The sequence below is a fragment of the Anopheles arabiensis genome, chromosome 2 (assembly GCF_016920715.1).
Source record: "Anopheles arabiensis isolate DONGOLA chromosome 2, AaraD3, whole genome shotgun sequence".
Taxonomy (NCBI): domain Eukaryota; kingdom Metazoa; phylum Arthropoda; class Insecta; order Diptera; family Culicidae; genus Anopheles; species Anopheles arabiensis.
In genome coordinates, this window is record NC_053517.1 from 707,575 (window position 1) to 731,003 (window position 23,429).

Below are 23,429 nucleotides of genomic sequence, written 5' to 3' on the forward strand. Positions count from 1 at the left end.
TCAAAATAGAGTTTACATAAAGGTGTAACCACTATCGAACAAGCTCAAACGTCAACATTGGATGGCCGAGTTGCCAGGTGGAATTTTCCATTTGTCAAAAAAGAAAAAAAATCGAGAATCGGGTAAAATTTGAGCTAACATAAATAAAGCCCATCAAATAAACGGAATGAGCGAGCAAATGAACAACTCTGTGTATAATTTCATTCGAATGGATTGGTATTTGACCGTAACCAATCGAAATATTTAATAAATTAAACAATAGTTTATTCCTGAGATGGTCGAACGTTGGATCGGATCAGCTGATTGGCGGTATTTGGTAAACAGAATACAGCTGACACTGTTGTACGTGTGCGCGTTTGTTTTTTAAATCCTATTTTGTATTTTGAACAGGATGTGAGTATTTTTCTTCAACCGAAGCGCTTTCGTTTGGCTTGTTGGTAGTTGGCGAAGGATGATGAGGAAGATTGTGCAGAAGCTGAAAAATGACGTGGTTTGCGAACCGAACTGGACGGCTGTTGCAATCCAGGCGTCGATTTCAGTTCCAGTAATCCATTTTGCACGATAGTTCCGGTAGAAGACTTTTTCCATTGCACCACTCGTACGGTGCCTTTGCAACCGTCGATGTGGTTAGCGAACAGTTTGCGTTTAATTCGTTCCTGACAAATTGGACACTGCATCTCGTAGGCATCACGCGTGAACGCGATTGTCCGCTCAAACTGTGCGATGAACGTATCCGCGGTGGCTGTACTAGCCGATGTTTCAGCAGACTCCTCGTTATCAAGGACAACTGTATCGAGGATGGTGGTGGAAATTACTTTTGGTACGTCGCACGTTAAATCGATCGACTCCTTGGGGGGCAGTTTCGTTTTGAACCTGCAGCGAATGTTCTCTGGCTTCGGAAGCATATACCTCACGTTGACGGCATAGCGCGTGCATACTTCACCGTTAGCTATTTTGCTCATTTCATAAATTTTATAAAACGTTCCGCCACAGCTATCGGCATGCTCTTTCCACCACTCATTTTGCAATCCAGGAGGGCCCTCAGTCGAGCGCACAATCCCATAGAAGGGCCCATAATTGTGGCAGATACCCGTGCAGCGATACCACTCGTTCCTGCAGGTCAGACTCGTGTTGTGTAGTTTGTGGTTAAAGGAAATATTCGTCTGCAGCATTCTGTTGAGGAATGTCATGATTTTACGGAAGTTTCCACCATGTCCATTGTTGGGTTCTTTGATACCGTCTATTTTAAGCAGGGCGTGTATCATTTCATGCTAAAATGTGACGAAAAAGTGTTATTCCAGTGCGGATTAACGGAATAGCTTACACATACAAGAATTATACTGATGATTTCGATGCGGGGTCGTAATGTGAGCAGTGGTCCGTTCAGTGCGATCAAATATCTGCCTTGATCGTCATTGAAATTCCTGTTCGTGAGTGAGTTGCCCATTGCGTCGGACCACATAATGTCAATTTTTTTCTTCTGTAATCGAGACTGAAAGAACAGTGCATCGAATTTGTTAAATATCGCTCGAATGTCGGGCAGCAGCACATCGATGAATTTCCACTCAAAGTTGTTCTCCATGTCCACGTAAATCTGCAGCTCGTCTATGAAATATTCGTTGCTGTTCAGATCCGAGGTCTGAAAGATTTAAAATCATTACAACGTTGAAACACACACGGGCACAAACGTGCTGACCGGTTCTTTACCTTTGCCTTAAAAAGTTGTGGCTCCTGAACAGTGTGGACATAGTTGATTCCGCTTTGCACGGTGGATGATTGTTTTGGCTTTTGTTTTGGTGTATCTGCGGATGCAGCTGTGGCTTGTAATATAACATCATCATCGCTATCGGAAAGCAAATCAACCGATTCGGCTTGGTACTGCGCTTGAAGTTGCACCGCCAGCAGACGATCCCGTTCAATAGAATCGACTTTTAAATCATCATCCTCGCCAGAACTTATGTCGATTGATTCTTTGTCAAACTGCTGTTGCAATCTTATGGCAATTAGGTGGTCTTCGGCCTCGTTTGCCATGATTTTCCAGCTGAAGAACGCTTTTGCAAAGGGACCACTTTTCTGTTGCCGGTCGGAAAACGCAATGCACAAACAAATATTCGCCTGCCACTGGCAACTGACAGTTAAAAAGGCGCAAACAGCTGTCATCTGCCACAGAGCGACGATTGCCAATTGGAAAAGAAACGAAACAATAACAAACCACTGTGTGAATTTTCTTGGTGCTTATCGACAAATTTTGATAAGCTTGCGTATAAATAGTTTCATGTGTGTAGCACAAAAATGGGGGATGTTAAAACATGTTCCATTCGCATATGCCAAGACGGACACGCCAATGCTTTGGCGTTGAACAGAGAATGCACTCAAATCGCCGTAGCAGGCCGTAGCTGTGAGTATAGGAGGCGGAAGATTCCGTGCAATGGTTTGCGGGGAGCCAGATATTAAACCTATTTAAATGGTGCATTCCAGTACTAAAGGTGTTCTCGATCGAAAACGATGGATTCACGGAGGTATGTAATATGCGTGGCGGGAAGAACCAAAATCTAAGCTACTCCTCTAACGATGTGGCATGGAGTGCGCTGGATTCAAACATACTCGCAACCGCGGCAACGAACGGTGTCGTATCGGTGTGGGACTTGTCGCGTTTCGGTCGCCAAAAGCAGCTGCTAGTGTACAATGAGCACGAGCGTACGGCGCACTCGGTGGCTTTCCACGGAACGGAAGCAAATCTTTTGATATCCGGATCGCAAGATGGCACCATCAAGTGTTTCGATCTGCGCACGGACAAATCGGCCATAAACACGTACTTCAGCAATTCGGAAAGCGTGCGGGATGTAAAGTTCAGTCCACATGCGCCCAACACGTTTGCTGCTGTGTCCGAGAACGGCACGGTACAGCTGTGGGACATCCGCCGGAATGACCGATGTACGGCCCAGTTTACGGCGCACAGTGGGCCAATCTACACCTGCGATTGGCATCCGAATCAGTCCTGGCTGGCGACGGGAAGCCGCGATAAGCAGATCAAAGTTTGGAACACGAACCCCAAGAACTCATCGCACGAAAGTGCGAAAAACGTTTCCCTCGAGTACACTATACATACGATCGCGGTGGTTGGCAGGATACGATGGCGTCCGGACAAGATGTTTCACATTGCAAGCTGTGCGCTGGTGGTCGACAACAGCATCTACATCTGGGACCTTCGCCGACCGTACATTCCGTATGCTTCGTTTAACGAGCATTCGAATGTTACCACAGGCATAGCGTTCAAGGGTAACGATCGGCACGTGCTACTGTCCACCAGCAAGGACTCGACGATATTTAAGCACGTATTCAAGGACGCGGCACGGCCGGCAATGAAGGCTAATCCGCAAGGTGCCAACTTTAACTACAAGGGCGATTTGCTGTACGCGTACGAGATGAAGCTTATTCCGCCGCCACCGCCCTCCAGCTTGCTTAGCCAGGGAACGGCCCTGTTGGGTTCGCGTCAAAAAACGCCTCCGTCGGCGGAACAGTTCCATCTGGCCAAATCGAATCTGTCCAACTTTTCGACCAAAACTATCAACGTGAATGCGAAGGACGTGACCAAAACATCGCTCCTAAAGGACTACCTCGCACTGAAGGGATGCGCCAAAGAGTACATTCTGACCGGTGCGTCTCTGGCGGAGATTTGTAGCCACAATGCGGCAGTTGCGAAAAAGTATGGCAAATCGAATGTTAGCTTTCTGTGGAATTTTATTAGCCAACTGTACGCGTACAGTTCCATCGCCAACATGAAGCTGGAGCAACGCAATTCGAACGCAATAGCTCATGGCAGCGGTCGTCTGATGGCGCAAAACTCCAACCAATCGAGCACGGGACGCAGCGAAGATCGTGCGATGGGTAGCGGCCCCAGCACTGGCCCGGCAAATGTCGCAAATAACAGCAGCACTGACGATTTTCTCGAGTTTGCAAACAGTAAAACCGCCCACGAAACACACGGCTTGGGGCAGCTGCTATCGGTGGACATTGAACCGGACAAGTGCGATTTCGTGTTCGGCGAGACGGAGCTAACGTTCGATTCGGTCGACTGTATAAAAGGCTTTCGGGATGGATTTCTTTACACCGGTCCGCACGACCTGGTGAAAGACTACACCTTCCCATCGTCGAATCTAATGAACGCGCACGAGTTGCATCAAACGCAGCCTCGCAAGCATCTGATGGCTGAAAAATCGCTCGAAACTTCACCACCACCGAATACGGCGCCGACCTTCCTAAAAATCTCCGACCACAACCCATCCCCGCCGATCTGGGAACCGCACCAGGTGCTGGCTGACTGTTTGACGTTGCAGACGGAAATTGGTGACGTGCAGACATCGTCCTGCATTCTAATGGCACTCGGGGAGCGCAGACATAGCTTGCAGATAGACGAGAGCTTCCAGGAGAACTGGCTGCTGTCGTACATCGAGCTGCTTCACCGGCATCAGCTCTGGAACGAGGCATCGCAGGTGATCAACATCAGCTGGATCCGATCGGTATCGGAGATGAACCAGCAGTCGACGACCATGTACACGAGCTGTGGCCAATGTTCGAAGCAACTGGTTGGATCGGTGGGATGGTATTGCGCACGCTGTAAGTCTACTCAAAGCTCGAAGTGCAGCGTTTGCAATGGGGTCGTTCGCGGCCTGTACGCCTGGTGCCAGGGATGCTCGCATGGAGGCCATCTGGAGCATATGAAGCATTGGTTTGCAAACAACTCCAAGTGTCCGCGGTGTGGACATTTGTGTGAGTACGAATAGGCGAACCTGCGAAACAAGAACTGCGACTGTACAGCGAATGTGCAATGAGTGTAAGGTAATAAAACAATCCAAATACAAATACTATACACATTACTACAGTAAAACTTTTCCAGCTGCATAAATTAGATCGAATCGAATAATAACAAATTACTACAGTAAAGCTTCTCCAGCTGCATACATTAGATCGAAATCGAATAATGTAATCCATCTGTGCTACATATCCGTCGATTCGTCACTTGAGCTTAAATGAAATCCGGCATTGCTGAGTCCGCCTTCGCGAGCGACATGATGTTCTACGCCTTCTCCGGCACACGAGGAGGACAGCTTGGTGGTGCTGTTGAAAAGTTTGCGATCCGTCAATATACCGGCCCCGCCTCCATTTGCAGCAGCAATTGCGCCAGAACTGGGCTGAGACTCCTTCCCGAGAGCTTTAAGATCGTGTGCGCTAGTTACGTGGCGCACAGGACGATTCGCTTGCGCGTGCGAGTCTTGAGCTTTATCCTGATAGCGGTGAAGAAATTCTTCAAACTTTTTGTTACTTTCGGAACCTTGGAAATCGAACTGATGTGATGGGGGTGGCCGTTTTGCTCGTGCACGTACCGGGCGTGTCATTGGTTGGGTTTTGTGCGCCGGGTGCTTTAAATCGGCGTTTACATGTAAAGTTTGCTTTCCGCTAGATACCTTTCGCTCCGGCTTTAGACCAACGGCGCTCACGACAGGAAGGACGTGCGATGACACTTGATTTCTTGATGGTTGCGGCTGCGTCATGCTGTGCTGTGATTCCACGGCTTCAACGGCAGGAATTGAGTCGGATATTTTTCTAAACACCTGCACCGGATGAGCATGGTCGTGCGTGTCTTCCAGCGTATAGGAGGTCCATGACGAGTTGCGACTCATTCCAGAATGGTTGTGAGAGTGTTGAGAATTAAACGACGCACGCGAGAAGTCGGATGCGGTCGTGTTTCGCGACGATTGAGACATTTGTCGTGGCACCAGCGAGATACGTCGTGCCCGATCGATATCATCCTTCAAGGGGTAGGGTTTTGGTGGGATCGGTGGTGGCACTGGGTGCATGCTGGCAGTGGAAACCTTTGGCCCCAGCCGGGGTGGTACAGGCGCTTCTTGGTCTATTGTCGTGGACGTTTTTTTGCCCGCCAGAAAGTACGTTTCAATCTCCTGCAGCGATTTGCCCTCCGTTTCGGGAAGCACTTTGTAAAGGATCATGGCTCCGACGATCGTTACTAGCGAGTAGATCCAAAAGGTCCCCGGTAAGGTGAATACAGCCAGCATCTTGAGGAACGTCTTGTTGGCGATAAACCCAAAGATGTACGCTATGCCGCCGGCCAACCCGGACCCACCGCTGCGCACGTTCGGCGCAAAGAGCTCTCCTATCAGTATCCACGGTATCAATCGAATGCCAATATGCGTCAGAAAGGCACTGCCGAGCAGCAGGGTCAGCGGGATCCAGACGTACTTGTTCTTGTTCACGTGCGGCAACGGCACGAACACTTCTCTCGGGATAGCGGATTTAACGTACTCTCCGTAACTGATCGTGATGTTAATTGGATCGTTCAGGCTATCATTAAGGTAGTAGTTGGTGAAGCTCTGCGCGGCATACACAATGCCACTGTCCAGCGAATGGTTGGCTGTGCCGTTGATCGCTTCTGCACGCAAGGATGCGTTACTGTTGGCTAATTGCGTTTCGATCTGCGTTAGATTGATCGGCGGGTGCACCGTGCTGTTACGATGCCACTCCGCTATTACCTCTTTGGACTGCAATGGTATGACCGTGATGTCCGCCTTGATGGAGGACACATTTGCGACCACGTTTTGTACGGCGGCGCCTGGGATGTCGTTCAGGAAGTAGGCATAGCTGGCCGCTCCGAAGAAGCAGATGGCACATCCAATAGTCGAGATGAACACGAGCGGTCGCTTGCCGGTACGGTGCACCAGAAACACGCAGAACAGTGTCCCAATCAGCTCGGTCAGTCCCAGCAGACAAGTCGCGTAATATTTGTTGATGGGCGCTTTCAGAGTGTGAAAGATCTAATTGAGAATGTCAACATACAGGGATGGAGGGGCGTTAGTGTAGTGCGTGAGGGTAACCTTTGAAAGATGCTAAAAAATGGTTAAGGCCACCTACCTGGACGGCGTAGGTTTGAAGTGTCGTCATGCCGGAAAAGTGTCCGATGAAGAAACACAGCAAAATAATACCGAACGGTTGAAGGAAGGCCCGCTGCGTGTAAAGCCGCGCCTTGTCCACGATCGTGAAATCCTTCTGCAGTTCCGCGTCCGTTGCCATTTGACGCTCTATCTCCTCGAACTCGTGCGCAACCTGCGGCACAAGGAAGCGTCTAATAAACATACCCCGGACCCTGGTGCGATCGTGCAATCCTGCTTACCTGCTCTTTCGATGTCCAGCCGCGTAGCCAAGCAAGGGCTGCCTTTGAATCCTCGAGTCGTCCCTTGCTGGCCAGCCAAACGGGACTCTCCGGGATGAAACATAGCGCCACCACGGCCAGTACGGGCACGACGGCACTGATCAGTGCGACCGTGCGCCACTTCATGAAGCTGCCCATGAGAAACTCGAGCAAAACGCCCAATATGACGCAGGTGGAACCGGTAGCGGCCAGCATACCCCGGTACCGAGGTTCCGTAATCTCAGCGACGTACGTCAGCACAGGAGCTTCTCCGAGCCCTCCACTAAGGCCGGCCAGTGCGAGTCCTACGTACAGGAACGTTACATCACTAGCATAATGGAACAGCAGCCAGGCGACGAAGATGGGGAAGTTAATGAGCTACGGTGGAGGAGGAAAAGAGCGCTGCTAGCATTAGCCACGGCTTGTGAACAGCCGGTCGAAGCAATCCCGTCCGTACGTACCTGCATTGCGCGCCGTCGGCCAATCGGTTGGGCGAGCATGCCGGAAAAAATGCTGCCCAACGGCACACAGATCAAGTTGATGGAACTTAGCCACGAAATCTGCTCCCGGCTCAGCGTTACGTCCCGCTCGAGGGCGGGCTCGCGCCCATCGCCACCCTGAATGGCGGGAATTACTATCGTAGGGAAGCCCAACGTCATGCCATACCCCAGCAGTAGCACATTTTTCGCACCCACAGCACAGGCCTGCGCTAGCAGAGGTTTCCATCCCGCTGCCGGTGCTGGTTCCGCCTGCTTGGACACATCCGCGCAACGGTCATACGCCACCGTCTCATCGTCGGGCATTTCCGCAATACACTTTACGTCGCGTTTTATGTAATCGATGGGCGAGAACACGGTCGCGGGATGCGTTTCGGCCAGCTGCGTACGATACTGCTGTGATAGCTCGCGATGATGATCGCTGGTGCAGCTGCTCGCGGTGCTCGTCTTGCGGATGGCCAACCCGTACGGATCGGGATCTTGGAACTGTTCGCCGACAAACTTTAGCTTCTCCTTGCGTTTGCCATAGTTGGTTTTCCGCACGGCCAGCTGGTAGGGATCGGGATCTTCAAACTTTTCCCCAGTAAACACCACCTTCGTTCGTTTGCGCTTCCTTTTGCTGCGCTGCTTGCGATGGTGCGAGCAGCACGCGCTGGGTTTGCGGTTCCGTTGGATTTCCACCTCGACCCGGAGCAGCTTCGCGACGGTTTGCGATAGTTTGGTGAACGTTCGCTCGGTACGATCGTCGGCACTGTGAGTCGACTGGTGCTGCTGCTGCTGCTGCTTTCGGCAACTGCTGTCGCTGCGGAAGTTTTGCGAATCGGTTAACACCAGTTTGCTATTGCCCAAACGGTCGATCGGCCAATAGATCGCTTACAGGGTCGCTCAATGACGGGAGGGGGGGGGGGGGGGGGCACAGGAGATAGGGGATAGGGTGGACAAATTTGTGTGTACGATCGATTAGCGAGCCGTTCCGGGTGAAGGTGTAAATAGGGAAACCGTGGTAACTCGTGCAAAGAGTGAGGTAAGCGCAGCAAGTTGCGATCTTCATTTGTGTTTACCTGGTTCTATTACTCTATTTTTTTCGATTTTATTACACTCATCAAAGATTCTCTACATTCCGAAAACACTGCTAGTTGTCAATTGGATTTTCTAGTGATACGGTCTGACTGTTTAGAAGCGCTTTTGGAAACAATTTCGATCGATATGAAACGATATGAATCACTTTCTCTGCTAACCGGTGTCAGTTTCCACAGATTTTTGCTACACTATTTGAGGTTACATTTAATTTTAATCTATTTACCTATTCTGGTCCTAGTCAGTAGGGAGGCTTGAAATCAATACCAGTCTACCTTTTAATGTAACCGTTAATTAACGGCCCAACAACATGCTTTTCGTGGGTATGAAGCTCTTGTCATACGTGGGATTGAGTTGACTGTATGTTTTGTTGTGGGGTTATTACAATAATTTACAATTAAGAAGAGATCTCACTACGATTGTTGCGTAAAATTTATCTATTATCCATTCAAACGAGCTTTCCAGACGGTTGAAACGTTTTCTGCGCATGTCGCTTTTGAACTTTGGCGGTATTTCGTATGGACCCCGTCATGCAAAACCCAACCAACACAGTATGTATATAACCGTCCGGCGTGGAATTTTCCTCCCGCCCAGCATTACACACACTCACCTTGCTTCCACCATAGTGCGAACCGGTATAATATTTTATTCACTCAATTCCGTGACGCACGCGAACGCGTTTTTGCTGCTACTTTACTATTGTTCGTTATTTTTAGACTTTTTGAAAGCGAAGAAAAAGCAACACAGGTTAAATAAAACAGATCAACAAACTGAATGGGCTTTTTTGCAGAAAAAGTTCCGTTTTGTCGGTGGACACGGTTCTGGAACGGACTTCATGGATGGGCAGGTTAAGCGCGACTGTCCCACGCGAAAGCACACCGTACAAAACGGGCACGATCGCTCGTCGATCGCGATCATTGCTAGTTAGTTGATCTGAATTCTGGGATTTTACAGTGCGCCACGTTTGCATGTATTGTTGGGCACGGCCTGCACGGTCAGTGTGCAATCGTAAACGTGGGCATTTTATTGACCAAACGGGGAAGCTTTCAGGCCAGCGCTGCTGGTTGTTTGAATAATTTCCCCCTTCCCCGGGGATTTTGCTGGGATTTTTCTACAATCGCGGGAATGTTTTGTAGCGCTAATGGTATTGGTGGGTGAGTGGCCTAGACAAACAAAAGACACCACACACACAAAGACATTGCGTATTGATTCTAGAGCTTTTATTAATTAAATAAAATTTGCATTCAAAAAGAAAATACAAATTTTGCGTTTGAAGTAGTTCAACGTCAGCGTAAGATGAGGTCCGTATTTCTCTTTGCAAGGCTGTCGCAAGCCGCCCCTATCGCCACCGAACCGGTTTAGGCCGCTGGCTTTTCCTCCGAAACACCGGTGGCAGCCGATGCAACCGACTGTCCATCGTCGCTGTTGTCCTGGCAGGACAGCGACGGGAACTTCTGGTACAGGGCAGCACGGTACTTCGGATGGCTGATGCCGTACACGATCGGGTTGTAGACGGCGTTCGCCTTGGCGAACAGCGAGCCCCAGATGGTGGCCAGCGGGCTGATCGGGGCAGCCTTGAAGATTCCGGTGTAGTTGATGACCAGATACGGCGTCCAGGCCATGAACCAGAGCGAGATGGTGACCAGGGCGACCTTGGCCAGCTTCATCTCGGTGCTGGTGTTCTGGGCTTCCTGCGAACGCAGCGAGGCGACGTTCATCTTCTTGGCCTGCTCGCGCATGTTCTTCTCGTGGGCCGATACAGCCTAGATGGGTAGGAAAGAGGAGTGTAAGTCGAGTGTAATGCGTGTGTTGTGCGGTGGCGGTGGCTGTATCTTGCTTAATCCTGCTCCGTGCCCTTACCTGGATGATGTAGATGTACGAGTAGATGATGCTGAACAGAGGCAGGTAGTACACGAAGCCAGAGTAGATCAGAATGTATGATCGGCTGGTGAAATCCTGCGACAGGTAGTCAGTTCCGCAAGCGGTCATGTTGCCCTCCGGCACGTATCGGTTCCATCCGAACAGAGGAGCCAACGTCCAGAGCAGAGAGAACGCCCAGATGCCCAGAATGCGCAGCAGGGCACCGTTGTTGGTCATCGGCTTGCCGGCGAGACCCTTCACGATGACGTTGTAACGGTCAAAGGCAATCATAGTCATGGTCCAGATCGAGGCACAGCCGAACAGCGATCCAAGCATGGCGTAGAGCTCGCAGGCGAACGGGCCAAAGACCCAGGTCTCGTGCCAGCAGTTGATCACCATCGGAGGGGCCATGGTAAACATCATCAGGAAATCGGAGAAGGCCAGATTGACCACCAGCAAGTTGGAGGGGGTTCGGAGTGCCTTGGTATTGGTGAAGATGTAGATAACGCAACCGTTGCCGAGGATGGAAACGACGCCAAGGACAAAGATGGCAAAGCCCAGGATCGAGTGCCACAGCGGGTTCATCGGCGGGAACTGGTACCAGTGAGCGTCCACCATGTGGAGCATCTCTGGCGGTACCTTATCGACGACGGTGACATTGCTGACGACCGTCTGCGTCCAGGCGCTGAAGTGCGGCTCTGCGAAGGCTGCCATCTCGGTTTCTCTGCGCTGACAGTTTCCTACAACAAGACACAAAGGCGTGCGATTGTCCACTGACTAGCGTGGTTGGGCCACACCGTACACTGTTCACTGGGTGTTTGGGATGAGCTGAAGAAAATCGCTTTTCAGGGCGAACTACTCCAAGCTTCCTGTAGCTACTTGAGAACTCTACTCAACTGATCACCGGTGTTGTACCAAGGAACAACTCGTCCTTCTGCCGGGTGCGGCAAGCTTTTATAGCGCGAAAAATTGGGCAGACTGCGCTGTACTAATTTGATTAGTTCCCTTTTTTGTGGCGGGTTTTTTTTTGGGACGGCAGTACCGCGAACACACTGCCACACGTATTCATAATTTGGAAAACGCTAATCCTTAACGTAATAATTTTGTCCAGTTTTGGTGCTTCTGGCAGCTTATGCGCTTCGTGGTGTTGCCGATGGGCCGGTGCCTAGCACGAGCGACGGATTATACGTCACGGGAAATTGAATTGTGCTTGCAATGTGCATAGCCGCTTCGATGAATTGGCAATGCACGTGTTCCACATAACACATAGCGTTTCAGAAACTTTCGGCTGCTAAATTGATGGCCCAAAAGTGCACCCTGTTCTGACAGTACCAGCAAAGAGCATTCTAAACGTAAGAATAATGGAATTTTTTGGAACAAAATGGACAAATAATAACATTCAGTGATACGATTGTAATTGCAATAAAGTTGTTTAATTTTTGTTTGGTAGAAAACGTGGGATAAATTCTGAAAAAACATTAATGTAAACAAGCATTTCACTGTTTGCTAATACCAGGATTCATCACAAAAGCTACTATTCATCATGTTGAGACGGAAATTTAGCAAGGGTGACCTGTTCTTTTCGCCGGTCTCGACAGTCGTCCACTCGAACGATTTACCAACATGCCCTTCATGGGTTCAAGTCCCAAATGGACCTTGCCCCCATACAATGGGACGAACTGAATGTCCTACTATGGGGGTAAATCATTAAGTCACTAAAAGCCAAGCTCACTCACAAGTGGTTTAGGTAGGCCTTGACTGCGAACGGTTGTTGTGCAAAAGAAGAAGAGAAACCCTGTTCATTAAGTAGGCCGACATGACATGATCACCATCAGAGATCAATGTTTAATGGTTTCGTCTTCGAAATTATTCGGTAATTTAAATAGTAGTAGTAGTAGTAGTAGTAGTAGTAGTACAATTTATTAGTTTTGTTTATGATATATTGATAACATTGTGCAATTATATAAAGGGTCTGTATATAAACTTTCATTATTATTTTCTACTTAGCGTAACGTTCTACGCGTATAATACAATGCCTAAATGGATTTGTACCTCAGCTGAATGGTACCGTGATACTATTCAATTTTGCATCATGGTACTACAGTAAAGACAAATTTTAATTACTAAAATTAACGATTTAATTCTTCTTCTATTTGGCGTAACCTTCCTACGCGGACATGCCGGCCTTCTACTGTACAGGCTTTCCGACAATTAATCAATCCATTGCCACGCAGCAGCTAGATAGTCAATCCTTGTGCTACGAAGGGATGGTCCATTGGAGTCTTGAACTCATCATGACGGGCATGCTATTGAGTCGTTCGAGTTGACGAGTATACCACGGGGACTGTCCCGTCAACGACTTAAAGGTGCCTTTTTTCTTCCTATAGACAAGACCGAATATTAAACGAACCAAATCAATCAGCAGTCGCGGTGTAGAACACATGAATTTTATGTAATTTATTTGTTAAATTTTAGCGTAGTGCTTGTAAATACTGCATGTTCACAACATTATCACAATGAATTTCAAACAATTTAAGAATTTTATTTCGCTGACCCCAGCCATGATGATGCAGGTGGCCTTCTTTCCATTGACCTGTCAGAGATTGGCTTAGGTTTCGCATTGATCGGCAGCAGTCGTACAGGAGGCTACGGAGTTCTGATCGGTAGCGTTCTCCTTACGCAGTTGCAGCGCGGGGAAGCGCTTGTACAGAGCGGCCCTATATTTGGGATGACTAATGCCGTACACTATCGGATTGTAGACGGCATTCGCTTTGGCAAATACTGACCCCCAAATCGTTTGGAGCGGGCTGATGGGGCTGGAATCGATTATGCCGGCGTAGTTAATGACGAGATACGGTGTCCAGGCCATGAACCAGAGTGTGATGGTGACGAGTGCCACTTTGGCCAGCTTAATTTCTGCATTCGTTTTGGACGCATCCGATGACCGTAGGGAGGCAACATTCATTTTTTTCGCTTGCTCCCGCATGTTCCGTTCGTGGGCAGAAACAGCCTGGACCGGGAAAGAAAAGCAAGTTTAGCCCAAAGTTATTTGGAGTTTGACGGCAGCATCCCTTACCTTTAGAATGTAGGTATAGCAGTAGATGATGAGCAGCAGTGGCAACCAGTACACGAACACGGAATACGCGTAGATGTAGGACACGCTGATCCAATCTTTTGAGAGATAGTCCGTACCGCAAGCACTCATGTTGCCTTCCGGTACGTAGCGATTCCAGCCAAACAGTGGAGCCAGCGTCCAGACAAGCGAGTTGGCCCAAACGAACAGGATACGCATCACCGAACCAACGTACGTGAGCGGTTTGGCGGACAAGCCCTTCACGATCACGGTGTACCGATCGAAGGCGATCATCGTCATGCTCCAGATGGAAACGCAGCCCGACAGTGAGCCGAACATTCCGTAGATTTCGCACATGAGCGGACCGAACACCCACGTCTCGTGGTAGGAGTTAATGATTAGCGGTGGTGCCATCGTAAACATCATCATGAAATCGGCGAAAGCCAGATTGATCACCATCAGGTTCGATGGCGTGCGGAGGCCTTTGGTCGAGGAGAAGATCAAAATTACGCATCCGTTTCCCACGATGGAGATGAGCGCCAGCAGTCCAATGGTGGTGGCCAGTGCCGCATGCCACTTTGTCTCCAACGGCGGAAACTGATACCAGTACGTGTCAACGAGATGGAGCATCTCTGGGGGCACTTTGTCCACCACGGTCAAATTTGCCACCGAGATCGTCCAGGTCAGTGCTTGTGGGCTCTTTGGACCGAAGATGCCCCCAGGTCTATGGTCCATCATGGCGATGGTGCAGTTCGTTCGCTTTGGCGGGGGAGCAGTGGGACGCAAACACACGCACAGACTCGATGGAATGGAATGTAGTTAAAACTCTTCGGCACTGGTGTCACTATCTGAGATCCAGGGTACTGAGCGACTCAATCTGGCCATCGTATCGTTGTATCATATTTATAGAGCTAAGAACGATAGTTGCGGATGGCAAGTGATCGCCGTAATTGAATTAGGCAAAGGTAATAAAACTTCTCAGATTGACAGGTCTTAGAACGGCTTAGAGGAAGAGATTAGCGCTGCGACGGTTGTCGGGAGGAAGTGGCTTGGGCCTGGTTAAGCCCTACTGCCCTGTGTTGCGTCAATGGGCAGCGTTAGTAATGATTGCTTCCCTGATTGTTATGATGCGTTATGATTGTTTCTGTCTGTCTCTTGTCTTGGCTTCATAGTGCGAATCACAGTCAAACAGTTATGGATCACTGGGAAACAGTGGTTCAGTGGATGGCTTGGGCCCGATTGGCCGATACCCAGTAGTCGCATTAGTTTTGCGTACACACGCCATACACACGCACGCACGTCTGCGCAAAAGCCGGTAGGCGATTAGTGACAGACGATATTTTGTACCGCTCATACCATCATAGCAACCCGTTGGTGGTAACCGTTGTTTGGATAGTGCGCTGGGCGATGTACCATGGCGTTTGCAGGCAATATTCAGACGGGCCGGAAAAACTGTGCTTCAACACAGTTTCCATTCAAATTTAGTGCAGAACAAGCGGCTGAGCTCGTGGAGGACAGTAATGAGGATGCATTCTGTACGGAGTATGATAACAATTTTGTGCCTTTCAACAATTACACCAAACCAGGTATTGGGAACGTCACAAGTTGAGACCCTTACTAAGTGCGTAGAATTGAGTCAAAGGTTGTGCTTCGTTTCCGTTCCAGTGCTGCGGCGGGATCAGCTGAGAGAGGTGTACAAGGAAAAGTTGTCGCGAATTTTGACGAAAAATGCGAACGAACAACTGGAAACCATCCACCGGCAGGAGGAGGAGCGGAAACAGCTGAGAAAACGGAAGAATTATTATATGGCAAAGGAAACTGGGCAGGATCCGCAGTACAGTCTGCAGCGAACGGATGATGTGGTAACGTTCTGGAGCTACCGTGGCCGGCGGAATGCTAATCATCGCCGCAATAACGATTTCACTAAACCGCAGGAGGATAAATTGGATGTGCAGTTTGAATAAATTGCAGGCGCTTTGATGTGCATTTCATTGCCTTGCTTGCTTTGCTTCTTTATTGCATATTATTACAAACTCGTCAGGATCTAAGCTTTCTCGTCCGAGGCCTGGGTGGCACCCGACGCAACCGACTGGCCATCGTCGACTGGTGCATCCTGGCACGATAGCGACGGGAACTTCTGGTACAGGGCAGCGCGATACTTCGGATGGCTGATGCCGTACACGATCGGGTTGTAGACGGCGTTGGCCTTGGCGAACAGCGAGCCCCAGATGGTAGCCAGCGGGCTGATCGGGGCAGCCTTGAAGATTCCGGTGAAGTTGATGACCAGATACGGCGTCCAGGCCATGAACCAGAGCGAGATGGTGACCAGGGCGACCTTGGCCAGCTTCATCTCGGTGCTGGTGTTCTGGGCTTCCTGCGTACGCAGCGAGGCGACGTTCATCTTCTTGGCCTGCTCGCGCATGTTCTTCTCGTGAGCGGACACAGCCTTCAGGATGAAGGTGTACGAGTAGATGATGGTCAGCAGCGGCAGCCAGTACACGAAGATGGCGTAGATGATGATGTACGAGCGGCTCAGCCACGTCTGGGTCAGGTAGTCGGTTCCGCAGGCGGTCATGTTGCCCTCCGGCACGTACCGGTTCCATCCGAACAGCGGGGCCAGAGTCCAGAACAGCGCGAACACCCACACGCCCAGAATGCGCAGCAGGGCACCGTTGTTGGTCATCGGCTTGCCCGCGAGACCCTTCACGATGACGTTGTAACGGTCAAAGGCAATCATCGTCATGGTCCAGATCGAGGCACAGCCGAACAGCGATCCCAGCATGGCGTACAGCTCGCACGCGAACGGGCCAAAGGTCCAGGTCTCGTGCCAGCAGTTGATCACCATCGGCGGGCCCATCGTGAACATCATGAAGAAATCGGAGAAGGCCAGATTGACCACCAGCAAGTTAGAGGGGGTTCGGAGTGACTTGGTGTTGGTGAAGATGTACATCACACAACCGTTACCGGTCATCGAGATCATTCCCAGCATGAAGATGGCAAAACCTAGGATCGAGTGCCACAGAGGGTTCATGGGCGGGAACTGGTTCCAGTGGGGATGCACCATGTGGAGCATCTCTGGTGGGACCTTATCCACCACCGACATGTTGCCACCGCTCTGCGTCCAGGCATCGAAGTGAGGTTCCACAAACGCAGCCATTGCTAATCTGTATAATCGTTGCATATATTGGAAGAAACATTCACCGGAACAATCAAGGTTCGGTTAGAATAATTATTGACGCTGAATGTTAGTAATACTTACATTGGGAAAACGGTAGATGTTGTTTTGGTTTAGCTTTAAACAATATATTTAAGCTGAAGAAAATCGTTGTTACACGAACTACTTCAGCTACACAGCTAAAAGAATGTTTCCCTCTGGAATTCCCTGCACCAACTCGAGCATTTCTATGCACTTGGTCAACTATTTATACTGGTCCCCAGAATGCAGTTCCTTCTGTACGCGATGCAATTAGTAATTGAATTATGGTAAAGGGTTTACCATCGTTTCAAGCATCGAGCAAAAGAAAACAGAACTTAACGTAAAAGAATTGCATCGTTCGGAACCGGCTTCTTTGGACTGGCAACGTGACTTGTGTATAAATAGTTTAAAAAGTCACAAAGTAAAATAATGTTACAAAGGTACTAAAAGACAAATGTGTACGTAACTTCTATGTCGACGTTGGTAGTAAATTACATTGCTTAGAATTAACTTAGACACTTACAACACATACAACTTATTCTTTGGAAAGGCAATAAGTTAAACATCGTTTAAAGAAATGGACGATGTTTTATACTAATTTGTTGCCTGCAAATAAGAATGTATAAATGCTAGCAAATCAAGTAAGCCATGAGAAAAATTCCTTCTCATCTCATCGCATTCAGACACCATGAGCGTTGGGTTGGGATCAATAGCTTAGCGATCGATGGATCGATCTCTGTTTGCTAGGATTAAAGATTTGATTCCAATATTGGGGCGATGGTAAGTAACATGTGGAAAAATTCCATTTCAATGCCAAGGTCACTTGCCCCCATCCAACCAACCAATGATGGAAGAGTTTACTCATTATCGATATCTTGTTTCCGATACGAAACAGGTAAGTGGGTCAACTTCTTACCCATTCCCGTGGGGTGGCGTTTGCGTTCCTTTGCGCCACAGCGCCTTAAGTCAATTTGTAAGCGGTAAAGGGGTAATTCAATTAGAATTTCGGACACTCGTGGGGAAGCAACTTTCTTCTATATAAACCTACCATAACTGAACAATGGGCGTAGTCAATGTTTTGGCGCAGAGCAGTTAAGTTTGTGTGAGGAAAGTAGGAAATATTGAAGTAGTTCGATTTCGATCGATTTTCTTCAGTGAACTGTGTCGCAGATAGAAGGATTCAATTTTTAGTTTTTGCGCATTTGAGGTACAAATCATTCCAAAAACTTCCAAAAAGGTATCAAAATTGGGCATTTTCATGCTAAAAACCGAAGTTTTAATCTTTTCAGACATGGCTGCGTTTGTGGAACCTCACTTCGATGCCTGGACGCAGAGCGGTGGCAACATGTCGGTGGTGGACAAGGTCCCACCAGAGATGCTCCACATGGTGCATCCCCACTGGAACCAGTTCCCGCCCATGAACCCGCTGTGGCACTCGATCCTAGGTTTTGCCATCTTCATGCTCGGAATGATCTCGATGACCGGTAACGGTTGTGTGATGTACATCTTCACCAACACCAAGTCACTCCGAACCCCCTCCAACTTGCTGGTGGTCAATCTGGCCTTCTCCGATTTCTTCATGATGTTCACGATGGGCCCGCCGATGGTGATCAACTGCTGGCACGAGACCTGGACCTTTGGCCCGTTCGCGTGCGAGCTGTACGCCATGCTGGGATCGCTGTTCGGCTGTGCCTCGATCTGGACCATGACGATGATTGCCTTTGACCGTTACAACGTCATCGTGAAGGGTCTCGCGGGCAAGCCGATGACCAACAACGGTGCCCTGCTGCGCATTCTGGGCGTGTGGGTGTTCGCGCTGTTCTGGACTCTGGCCCCGCTGTTCGGATGGAACCGATACGTGCCGGAGGGCAACATGACCGCCTGCGGAACCGACTACCTGACCCAGACGTGGCTGAGCCGCTCGTACATCATCATCTACGCCATCTTCGTGTACTGGCTGCCGCTGCTGACCATCATCTACTCGTACACCTTCATCCTGAAGGCTGTGTCCGCTCACGAGAAGAACATGCGCGAGCAGGCCAAGAAGATGAACGTCGCCTCGCTGCGTACGCAGGAAGCCCAGAACACCAGCACCGAGATGAAGCTGGCCAAGGTCGCCCTGGTCACCATCTCGCTCTGGTTCATGGCCTGGACGCCGTATCTGGTCATCAACTTCACCGGAATCTTCAAGGCTGCCCCGATCAGCCCGCTGGCTACCATCTGGGGCTCGCTGTTCGCCAAGGCCAACGCCGTCTACAACCCGATCGTGTACGGCATCAGCCATCCGAAGTATCGCGCTGCCCTGTACCAGAAGTTCCCGTCGCTACCGTGCCAGGATGCACCAGTCGACGATGGCCAGTCGGTTGCGTCGGGTGCCACCCAGGCCTCGGACGAGAAGGCGTAAGAAACAGAGCGGAAGTGAAAGCTACTGAAACCACGTGATATCAAGTTGGAAGAAAGATGTACTGAGGAAAGTAATTTCCAACCGACCGGTAACAATCGAACGAGATGCAAACGAGAGAATAGAAAATTATAAACAACATGCAAAAAACGCTTTATTGCGTACCTTTTTTGTGCTATTATTTGTCTTCATCGAAGCTGCTAATGTTCCAATCGGATTCGTCGTCCACCTTCGATACCGAATGTACCGTAGGTTTTTGATGTGATCGTGCATATTCCTCTGCTACGGGCCCGGGTTGTCCTGCACTTACTACGGATGCGGCAACGGTTCTGGTATAATCTTCCTTGTCCAGATTAAATAACACACGTTTCTTGGGGATCGGTTTGAGTGTTGAAACACTGTCAATTGTTTCATTGTTGCTGGAAGGGATGGTTTCCTCCACCGTTGATTCTTGCATGCGGTCGGGCGTCTTTGCTGCCGGTTGTATCGTTTTAATGGGTGTGTGCAGCAACCGTTCTACCTGCTGATCGTAGCTGGAAATGGAGGCGCGCTTCGGCGCTGGGTTCGGCGTGATGGTTAACTCTTCCTGTCCGGACATAGCCGTCACATCTGCATGTACCGTAATAATGTCGTCATCGGTAAGCTTTATGGTCGGTCTGTATGGTGGCGCGCTGGATCCGCCCGTAAAGATAGCTTTGCTTTTGAACACGTTCATATCGGCATGATGTTGCACTGCCCCAGTGTCCGGAAGATGTAGCTTTTGCTTCGAAGGAAGTAACTCCATCGCAGAAGATGTTTTCAGGCGAGGTTTGATCACGGGCCCCCTAGCGGAAGGGAAATGTTTCTCTCTGCCCATGACGATGGGTTTATCATGTGCCGTCGTTTTCATTTGGCCCGATTCCTTCGTCTGAGAACCGTCTCCAATTTTAGCACGTGCCAATTGCTCAACCCTGGAAAGCAGTTGGTTACGGGTAACGAAAAAGTGACCGTGCTTTTGTTTTTGCACATCCCGCCGGTCCGCTAAAGCTTTGCAAGCGGCATTTAAATTTTCGCCAAACAGTTGCTTCGATCTCGGATCAACTCCGATCGCTTTCAAGCGTGCTCGAAACTGGCTCAAAATTTGTTTTTTGGGCGAAATGAGTAAAGCTTGGCTGGAAGATTGCGCTTGCGGCTTGGATTCTGTGACCTGCGATGGTTTTTGCGATATTTCTACCAAGGGTGAACTTTTCACGACCAGCTGTGTGTGGCGTGTCTTGAGGGTTTCGACGTTGGTGTTGGTTTCAAGTTCTTCATCACTTTCCGTTTGTTCGGACTCGGAGGAGATCGTTTGCGTGTTATGTTTAACGTAGTCTTCCTTCTGCTGCACAGGATCCTCGGCTACGGATACACTTTCTATGACAACCGTTGGAAGAGTGACTGTTTTTAAATGAGTCAAGCTATGTGGCGTGCCAAGGTCTGTGTGTCCAGTGCTGCTATCATTTTGAATTTCTTTACGCTCTATGGCACGTGCTTCCCGGAGCAGTTTTTCCAGCTGCTCCACTTTTTGTGTGTAAACCTTCTCGAACGACACGATCGCTTCCTGGGCCTGCCTTTGACTGGTTTCGTAAATCTTTTCCAACTCATGATACCGTTCCTTCCAGATACCGCCACTCTCGTCTACCACCACCGGTGTGGGAGTATTTCGTTCGGACTTTTCGATCGTTTGAATGACATCCACCAGATTTCTTTTCACGGTTTCAATTTCCTGGTTAAGCGTTTGTCTTTCCCCCGTTTTCCAACTTTCGAAAAGACGCCTTTGCTCTTCCAAAAACGATTGAAGATCGGATTTCGATATAAAGTCACCGGCTGGCGCTCGTTCCTTTCGTTGCTCATCAGTAGCGGATTCTTCCGACTGTGGCATGGTTTCTGTCTGAGTTTGGGCCACCTTCTCGTCGTTTGAATCTTTATCATCCGTCAGGTTGCTTTGTATTGCCACACTGTGGAGTACTTTGGCCGGTGGTCTATCGGTCGCACTGCTGCTATCTTCCGAGCAAACCCGACAGCGATGGTGCTTGCTGCGATGGAGGTGAAGGTCCTTCTCGGTGGCATTTAGCCGCTCCTTCAGTTGTTTCACTTCCAGCTCGAGTTTTATGGTGTTTATCAAGTTGGTATCGGTAGTAGCGGGTTTACGCTCGAATGTTGGCTCTGCCGTTCGCTGAACATTGCTGGCATGCTTCCGTACCATGTGCGCATTCAACAGTTCTAAGCTGATGAAATTTTTCGTACACTTTGTGCATGGATAAATTGGCTGCGCGTGCTGATGATGTTCCATGGTTTCGGCACGTTGTAGCTTTCTCTGGAGCTGTGTCACCTCCTCGCTACGCTTCTTGTTCATTTTTTCGAGTCGCACATTTTCATCCTGTAATGTTTGTATGGTGTTTCTAATTTCCAACACTGTTTCGTCCAGAAACTGTTTGCAGAACAAAAGATACTGTATGCTAAACTGAGCAAGAACAAAGTACTTCCCAATCGCTGGATCGAGAATTCGGTTGCTTAACACGTTTCCAATAGGGACTTCGGATATGTGTGGAATGAATTCGTCCAGTTTTTCGTAATCTTTGTCACCCACAATGCCATAGGGATCGATGGATGCTGTGAATGGATGAAATCAGTACGAGTTAGTGTCGAGAGAAAGGACGAGCCAGGGACAACCGCGTACCTATAAACCGCCAATCGATGCAATGTCCTACCGACAGCTCACGGATAGTAAATCCGGCTTCCCTTGCGATTTTCGGAAAATTGTGATGCCATTTGTATGACATACTGTATATGACGAGCACTGACAATTACTTATTTTATTTTCATTCCTGATCGACACGACTTTTCCTCACAAATAATTTGTATCACTTTGGCCACTGTTTACTCCGACACGAAGGTAGAAAAAGTATTTTTGTTACGACGCAACTACCCTAACATTGCCATAGCAACCATATTGTGCAATACAAACAATCCTCTGACTCCCTTTGGCCTACATACGCTGAAAGGCATGCTGGGTCGTGTTCCGTGGCGCATGCTAAATTAATTCCAGCTGACCCTCTATTATTAATGGTTCAATATCGCAATACCTGAACAGATGCACCGCTCCGGCCCGTATGTTGACGGAAAGCTCACCACCGGCCAATGAATATTCTCCGACATCCTGCCTGGCTCGGGCAAACACGTGCGTATCCAAGTTGGGAATCACCCGGCGCGCCCGTTCATCGTCTTGGTGGTTTTGTGGCATGTGGCGAGTGACTAGCTCGTTGAAATGGTTTTCAACGCTCTCGTGAAAATCTACGGCAAACTTATGCTCAGCAGCCGACAGGCGTTTCGAGTTGCGTGGCCTACCAGACTCCACTTCGATAATGTGTGGCGCGTATGTTTCTAGCTTCTGCAGTCTGCAACGCAGATAGCTTGCCACTATGAACCTGATCCTTTCCACCTCCATCCGGTGTACGATGTAGAGCAGATCGTTCTTGTTTGCCGTGGCCAGATTTTCCTCCATGTGCACAAGCTGTATCATGACCATTTCCACCAGAGCGTCTTCATAAGGCAGCAGGTCGGGGGCAAACTTTTCATTTATCCAAGCTCGTTGAAGAGCTTCCAGGACCTGAAATACATTAATTAGACAGCATTAGCGGCGTATGCTGGATAGCAACAGAGTAAACAAACGCTTGCGTTAGCCCCTTTCCATTATTTACCTCTTGTGAGGACATTTGTATCTCTTCTTCGTCGTCTTCGAATTCAGCGTCGACTTCAGCATTGCTTGTTCCATTGCGAAGCAAATCGGTGTTTTCCGACTCAAAATCACTATATTCCATCACGCAATGCGATTATTCAAAGTTGTGTTCGACTGGCCCGTACTTGGCTCGTTTCGATTCGCGCGCGAATATGATGACAATTACTGGAACAGCTGAAACCAGATTGGAGGAGGTAGCACAACAGTACGAATGGGTATTGCTGGATAAAAATGGCTTTAAACTGTTCGCTTGTTTTTCATAATAAAATATGTACAAAAATGATCAATATGATAATGTGAACATAAAGGCGTAAGGTAAAAATAGTGATTAGTGATTAAATTAAAATAAAGGATAATCCTGCGG

The 23,429-nt window shown here is 49.0% G+C and overlaps 10 protein-coding genes across 10 annotated transcripts; 3 read left to right on the forward strand and 7 right to left on the reverse strand.

Moving 5' to 3' along the window:
• Positions 1-193: 193 nt before the first annotated feature.
• Positions 194-2,180, reverse strand: LOC120898086. Its single transcript, XM_040303436.1, has 3 exons — positions 1,708-2,180; positions 1,331-1,639; positions 194-1,271 (listed from the first exon to the last, which is right to left on the reverse strand). The coding sequence occupies exons 1-3, from the start codon at positions 2,158-2,160 to the stop codon at positions 408-410; spliced, it is 1,626 nt and encodes a 541-aa protein (XP_040159370.1). The 5' UTR covers positions 2,161-2,180; the 3' UTR covers positions 194-407.
• Positions 2,181-2,262: 82 nt separating this feature from the next.
• On the forward strand, positions 2,263-4,814 carry LOC120898078 (GATOR complex protein WDR24). The gene is made up of 2 exons (XM_040303423.1): positions 2,263-2,398; positions 2,479-4,814. Exons 1-2 carry the CDS (start codon positions 2,293-2,295, stop codon positions 4,782-4,784), a joined length of 2,412 nt encoding a protein of 803 aa, XP_040159357.1. The 5' UTR covers positions 2,263-2,292; the 3' UTR covers positions 4,785-4,814.
• A 64-nt stretch (positions 4,815-4,878) lies between these two features.
• LOC120898069 lies at positions 4,879-9,674 on the reverse strand. The gene is made up of 5 exons (XM_040303411.1): positions 9,389-9,674; positions 7,666-8,503; positions 7,187-7,582; positions 6,928-7,119; positions 4,879-6,830 (listed from the first exon to the last, which is right to left on the reverse strand). Exons 1-5 carry the CDS (start codon positions 9,400-9,402, stop codon positions 4,998-5,000), a joined length of 3,273 nt encoding a protein of 1,090 aa, XP_040159345.1. The 5' UTR covers positions 9,403-9,674; the 3' UTR covers positions 4,879-4,997.
• Positions 9,675-10,020: 346 nt separating this feature from the next.
• On the reverse strand, positions 10,021-11,557 carry LOC120898099 (opsin-1-like). Its single transcript, XM_040303463.1, has 2 exons — positions 10,639-11,557; positions 10,021-10,541 (listed from the first exon to the last, which is right to left on the reverse strand). The coding sequence occupies exons 1-2, from the start codon at positions 11,350-11,352 to the stop codon at positions 10,137-10,139; spliced, it is 1,119 nt and encodes a 372-aa protein (XP_040159397.1). The 5' UTR covers positions 11,353-11,557; the 3' UTR covers positions 10,021-10,136.
• Positions 11,558-13,063: 1,506 nt separating this feature from the next.
• Positions 13,064-14,856, reverse strand: LOC120898150 (ceropsin-like). Its single transcript, XM_040303606.1, has 2 exons — positions 13,715-14,856; positions 13,064-13,648 (listed from the first exon to the last, which is right to left on the reverse strand). Exons 1-2 carry the CDS (start codon positions 14,447-14,449, stop codon positions 13,247-13,249), a joined length of 1,137 nt encoding a protein of 378 aa, XP_040159540.1. The 5' UTR covers positions 14,450-14,856; the 3' UTR covers positions 13,064-13,246.
• Positions 14,857-15,003: 147 nt separating this feature from the next.
• Positions 15,004-16,058, forward strand: LOC120898199. The gene is made up of 2 exons (XM_040303719.1): positions 15,004-15,297; positions 15,377-16,058. The coding sequence occupies exons 1-2, from the start codon at positions 15,126-15,128 to the stop codon at positions 15,673-15,675; spliced, it is 471 nt and encodes a 156-aa protein (XP_040159653.1). The 5' UTR covers positions 15,004-15,125; the 3' UTR covers positions 15,676-16,058.
• Positions 15,694-17,117, reverse strand: LOC120898160 (opsin-1-like). The gene is made up of 2 exons (XM_040303618.1): positions 16,971-17,117; positions 15,694-16,875 (listed from the first exon to the last, which is right to left on the reverse strand). The coding sequence occupies exon 2, from the start codon at positions 16,866-16,868 to the stop codon at positions 15,756-15,758; it is 1,113 nt and encodes a 370-aa protein (XP_040159552.1). The 5' UTR covers positions 16,869-16,875; positions 16,971-17,117; the 3' UTR covers positions 15,694-15,755.
• Positions 17,118-17,970: 853 nt separating this feature from the next.
• Positions 17,971-19,403, forward strand: LOC120898166 (opsin-1-like). The gene is made up of 2 exons (XM_040303630.1): positions 17,971-18,114; positions 18,197-19,403. Exon 2 carries the CDS (start codon positions 18,199-18,201, stop codon positions 19,309-19,311), a length of 1,113 nt encoding a protein of 370 aa, XP_040159564.1. The 5' UTR covers positions 17,971-18,114; positions 18,197-18,198; the 3' UTR covers positions 19,312-19,403.
• LOC120898115 (zinc finger protein DZIP1L) lies at positions 18,565-22,134 on the reverse strand. Its single transcript, XM_040303519.1, has 2 exons — positions 22,007-22,134; positions 18,565-21,939 (listed from the first exon to the last, which is right to left on the reverse strand). The coding sequence occupies exons 1-2, from the start codon at positions 22,107-22,109 to the stop codon at positions 19,487-19,489; spliced, it is 2,556 nt and encodes an 851-aa protein (XP_040159453.1). The 5' UTR covers positions 22,110-22,134; the 3' UTR covers positions 18,565-19,486.
• LOC120898186 (DNA replication complex GINS protein SLD5) lies at positions 22,114-23,416 on the reverse strand. The gene is made up of 2 exons (XM_040303669.1): positions 23,028-23,416; positions 22,114-22,936 (listed from the first exon to the last, which is right to left on the reverse strand). Exons 1-2 carry the CDS (start codon positions 23,145-23,147, stop codon positions 22,361-22,363), a joined length of 696 nt encoding a protein of 231 aa, XP_040159603.1. The 5' UTR covers positions 23,148-23,416; the 3' UTR covers positions 22,114-22,360.
• Positions 23,417-23,429: the final 13 nt, after the last annotated feature.

Excerpts from the sequence above, each read along its gene's own strand:
- LOC120898069 (XM_040303411.1), bottom strand. Across the intron at positions 7,120-7,186 it reads GCTGGACATCGAAAGAGCAG|GTTGCGCACGAGTTCGAGGA; the intron begins GTAAGCAGGATT and ends CTTGTGCCGCAG. Across the intron at positions 6,831-6,927 it reads TTCAAACCTACGCCGTCCAG|ATCTTTCACACTCTGAAAGC; the intron begins GTAGGTGGCCTT and ends ATTCTCAATTAG.
- LOC120898086 (XM_040303436.1), bottom strand. The coding sequence starts at position 2,160 with ATGACAGCTGTTTGCGCCTTTTTAACTGTCAGTTGCCAGTGGCAGGCG. Across the intron at positions 1,640-1,707 it reads CACAACTTTTTAAGGCAAAG|ACCTCGGATCTGAACAGCAA; the intron begins GTAAAGAACCGG and ends TAAATCTTTCAG. Across the intron at positions 1,272-1,330 it reads AAATCATCAGTATAATTCTT|CATGAAATGATACACGCCCT; the intron begins GTATGTGTAAGC and ends GTCACATTTTAG.
- LOC120898078 (XM_040303423.1), top strand. The coding sequence starts at position 2,293 with ATGGGGGATGTTAAAACATGTTCCATTCGCATATGCCAAGACGGACAC. Across the intron at positions 2,399-2,478 it reads CGCCGTAGCAGGCCGTAGCT|TACTAAAGGTGTTCTCGATC; the intron begins GTGAGTATAGGA and ends GGTGCATTCCAG.
- LOC120898186 (XM_040303669.1), bottom strand. The coding sequence starts at position 23,147 with ATGGAATATAGTGATTTTGAGTCGGAAAACACCGATTTGCTTCGCAAT. Across the intron at positions 22,937-23,027 it reads TACAAATGTCCTCACAAGAG|GTCCTGGAAGCTCTTCAACG; the intron begins GTAAATAATGGA and ends AATGTATTTCAG.
- LOC120898115 (XM_040303519.1), bottom strand. The coding sequence starts at position 22,109 with ATGTCATACAAATGGCATCACAATTTTCCGAAAATCGCAAGGGAAGCC. Across the intron at positions 21,940-22,006 it reads CATCGATTGGCGGTTTATAG|CATCCATCGATCCCTATGGC; the intron begins GTACGCGGTTGT and ends ATCCATTCACAG.
- LOC120898150 (XM_040303606.1), bottom strand. The coding sequence starts at position 14,449 with ATGATGGACCATAGACCTGGGGGCATCTTCGGTCCAAAGAGCCCACAA. Across the intron at positions 13,649-13,714 it reads GCTATACCTACATTCTAAAG|GCTGTTTCTGCCCACGAACG; the intron begins GTAAGGGATGCT and ends TTCCCGGTCCAG.
- LOC120898166 (XM_040303630.1), top strand. The coding sequence starts at position 18,199 with ATGGCTGCGTTTGTGGAACCTCACTTCGATGCCTGGACGCAGAGCGGT.
- LOC120898199 (XM_040303719.1), top strand. The coding sequence starts at position 15,126 with ATGGCGTTTGCAGGCAATATTCAGACGGGCCGGAAAAACTGTGCTTCA. Across the intron at positions 15,298-15,376 it reads CAACAATTACACCAAACCAG|TGCTGCGGCGGGATCAGCTG; the intron begins GTATTGGGAACG and ends TTTCCGTTCCAG.
- LOC120898160 (XM_040303618.1), bottom strand. The coding sequence starts at position 16,868 with ATGGCTGCGTTTGTGGAACCTCACTTCGATGCCTGGACGCAGAGCGGT.
- LOC120898099 (XM_040303463.1), bottom strand. The coding sequence starts at position 11,352 with ATGGCAGCCTTCGCAGAGCCGCACTTCAGCGCCTGGACGCAGACGGTC. Across the intron at positions 10,542-10,638 it reads CGTACATCTACATCATCCAG|GCTGTATCGGCCCACGAGAA; the intron begins GTAAGGGCACGG and ends CTACCCATCTAG.